Genomic DNA, 3297 nt, shown 5'->3' with positions numbered 1-3297 from the left:
CGCGAGAATGGACTGCCCGTCGCAAGACGATCGTGATGAACAATTATCTTATGTAATTAAATACAAAATAAGCCAGAATACAAAATATACAAAATCCACTTCAACTTCAAGTTCTCTCCAAACATTCAGATATAATAAAATATTAACATTACATCAACTATAGAAAATACAACTATGGTTCTAAAATTTGATGGAATAACCTGACCGCCCACTTTTTTTTTTTTCCAAAAATCCATTTCATTTGAGGTCAAATTCTCTACACCTAGGTTAAAATTCAAGTATTCCATATACATGCTTACACCACAGTCCCCACTCTGGGTTGCTTTGGGGGACTTCACCACTTTTAGCTGCTTTGGGGACTTCCCCACTATTGGTTGCTCTGGGATGTGGAAGTCTTTTGTATGTCATGGGGTCATAGCTTAGCTTAGGAAACCTTATTTTCTCAGGTGGAGATGTTTCCTTATTAAGTATATACGGAAGCATTTCACACATTAGTATCAAGAATGAATCAATATTATTATAAATAGAGGAATCAAAGTCATACACGTCGATCTTTCACTCTTGTATACGAGCAACGCACATTATCCAGTGCTTGTTACCTAGGTTCAATGGGATATATATATCATCGACTAATTTCCATTCAGGCAAATATTTATCTCTAGCACCCTAGTAGTACTCGATAAATTCATTAATGTTATACTTGTCAGTATCTTTAATAAAAGTTTTGTGCGGTTTCTTGAACCTATCTCTGAGCATACAATTCCCTATTGCTAATTTCTTTTTTTTTAGAAAACAACTTAGTGACATTTCATTAAAAACCCCAAAAGAGGGAAAATGAGTTTCAAGAAACAAAACTGCAAACCCTAAATTTGTTGAAAATACCAAATGAGTTTCAAACAACTAAATTACAGAACAAACAGAACAACAAACAATTGAATTATAAACAAGTCAACAAATAAGAACTATTTGAACATTCCTTTCCTTGTAATGATTTTATAAGGGATATTCCATCTTTGAGTGAGCTTTCAACTGTCTTCATTAATCGAAATTCCCCTCCATGTATGTATGAGAATGTTGTCATCAGAAACAATATTATCCCAAACATTTTCTTCTATTCTCTTATTCATGCTATGAATTCTTGTATTTCTTTCTCTCCAGGTATTGTACACCAGGGCTCGAAATAAACATTTGAAAACATTCGCATAAAAGCTATCGCCTTTAGCCCTTTTCTTTACAAGCTTTATGATTTCATTCCATGTTAATGGAAATTTAGTGATATTCATGTTCTGAGCAAAATTGATCCACAACTTGGATACAAATGTGCACTCCCCAAACAAGTGATCAATGCTTTCCTCTTTTACTATGCAGACTGGGCAATTGACGTCTAGAATATTCATATATTTCTTAATTCTGTCTCTTGTCTCCAATCTTTTCCTAAATGCCAGCCAAAGAATGAATTGGTTTCGAGGTATATCCTTTAAAGACCAAACTACTTTATGCCAATCGACCACCACCTCATTTGTTCTAATGATCTCCCATGCTTTTCCTACTATGAACTTTCCATTCATAACAATATCCCAACTCTTTGTATCAATATTTCCACGAATTGTATATTATTGATCAGATTCAGAATTCTAACTCCTTCTGGAATACTCCTAAGAATATAGCTGCATTTTCCTTTTTTAATATTTCTAATTGAGTACACGAGATAATTTCTTATGATCCTGACTCTAATAGATTGGACTTCCTCCTTAAGAATTATAAGATTATTCTCTAACAATAGATCGTGCCAGAATAATATTCCACTTCCATTATCGATTGTGAACTTCATCATCTGATATGCCTCTCCTCTAGTTCTTAGGATTTTCGTATAGGACTATGTCATTTCATTTTTTGATTTGGCATGTCCACATGCTAGCTTCTCCTTTCATTAATCTTGTATGAACCCATTTGACCCATAATGAATCCGCCTTCATCTCAAGGGCCCATACATGTCTAATTATGAGTGCTCGATTCTATATGACACAATTTTTAAACAAGCCCTCCTTCTTTCTTTGGGGTACATACTATTTCCCATTTGACTTTTTTACCTCCTCTGCCTTGAGTACCCCATATGAAGTCTCTCATCATCTTATCTAGTTCAACCATGACTTTTTTGGGAATGACTATTTGTGGTGCCCAGTAGCAAATGATTCCCATAGTAACTCTTTTCACAAGCTCTATTCTTCCTGCGTAAGACTAGTTTTTTGTAGCCTCTATTGCTAATTTCTTCCTATATGTCTTTGGATTTTCGGTAATTTGTTTTCTCAAAAGGTAGCAGTATGCATCGATTTCCTGTACAATGGAAAACATTCAATATTTATATAAAAAAACCTTATTAGAATAACATTAAAGATGAATTGCACGACTTACGCATCTTTGAGCCAGGTGAACCTTGTAATAATTCTATCAAAGATTACCTTCCCTACAAAGCAAGTAATGGGATCCTTTTTTTATTTGTCGGTATCTAGATCTTTCATCCATGTTTGTATTTAATCCATCAGATGATTTTTAAAATTTTGAAGGGGATTGACTGTTATTGAATCATTTGTTTTTGCCTGTTTTCTCGAAGGATTGTGAACAAGTCATCTATCTTCGGCTTTTTCATCCTCTTATTTTGTCAAAATGTTGCTTTAGGAGGAGTATTGAAATCATCATCATCTTCCTCCTCCTCCTCTCCTTCTTCTTCTTCTTCTTCTTCTTCTTCTTCTCCTTCTCCTCCTCCTCCTCCTCCTCCTCCTCCTCCTCCTCCTCCTCCTCCTCCTCCTCCTCCTCCTCCTCCTCCTCCTCCTTCTCCTCCTCCTCCTTCTCCTTCTCCTTCTCCTTCTTCTTCTTATTCTATCACACATATTCGATGAGAACCATTTCATCTTTCTCATCTTCCTTCTCCTTCTCCTTCTCCTTCTCCTTCTCCTTCTCCTTCTCCTTCTCCTTCTCCTTCTCCTTCTCCTTCTCAACTTCATTCTCATTCACCTTCATTATCTACCTCATCCTTCATCTCCTCATTCTCATTCATCTTCTCCTCATTTATCATCTCCTCATTCTCCTTCTCTTCATTCTCCTTCTCTTCCTCCTCCTCCTTCTCTTCATTCTCCTTCTCTTCCTCCTTCTTCTCTTCATTCTCCTTCTCTTCATTCTCCTTCTTATTTTGTCAAAATGTTGCTTTAGGAGGAGTATTGAAATCATCATCATCATCTTCCTCCTCCTCCTCCTCCTCCTCCTTCTCCTCCTCCTCCTCCTCCTTCTCCTCCTCATTCT

At 36.3% G+C, this 3297-nt stretch overlaps 1 protein-coding gene across 1 annotated transcript; it reads right to left on the bottom strand.

Moving 5' to 3' along the window:
• Positions 1–1025: 1025 nt before the first annotated feature.
• LOC124913168 lies at positions 1026–1568 on the bottom strand. The gene has a single exon (XM_047453777.1). The coding sequence runs from the start codon at positions 1566–1568 to the stop codon at positions 1026–1028; it is 543 nt and encodes a 180-aa protein (XP_047309733.1).
• Positions 1569–3297: the final 1729 nt, after the last annotated feature.

This window comes from Impatiens glandulifera, chromosome 8 (assembly GCF_907164915.1).
Source record: "Impatiens glandulifera chromosome 8, dImpGla2.1, whole genome shotgun sequence".
Classification (NCBI taxonomy): domain Eukaryota; kingdom Viridiplantae; phylum Streptophyta; class Magnoliopsida; order Ericales; family Balsaminaceae; genus Impatiens; species Impatiens glandulifera.
The sequence above is the reverse complement of the archived record's forward strand: the minus strand, read 5'-3'. Positions and strand labels throughout refer to the sequence as shown.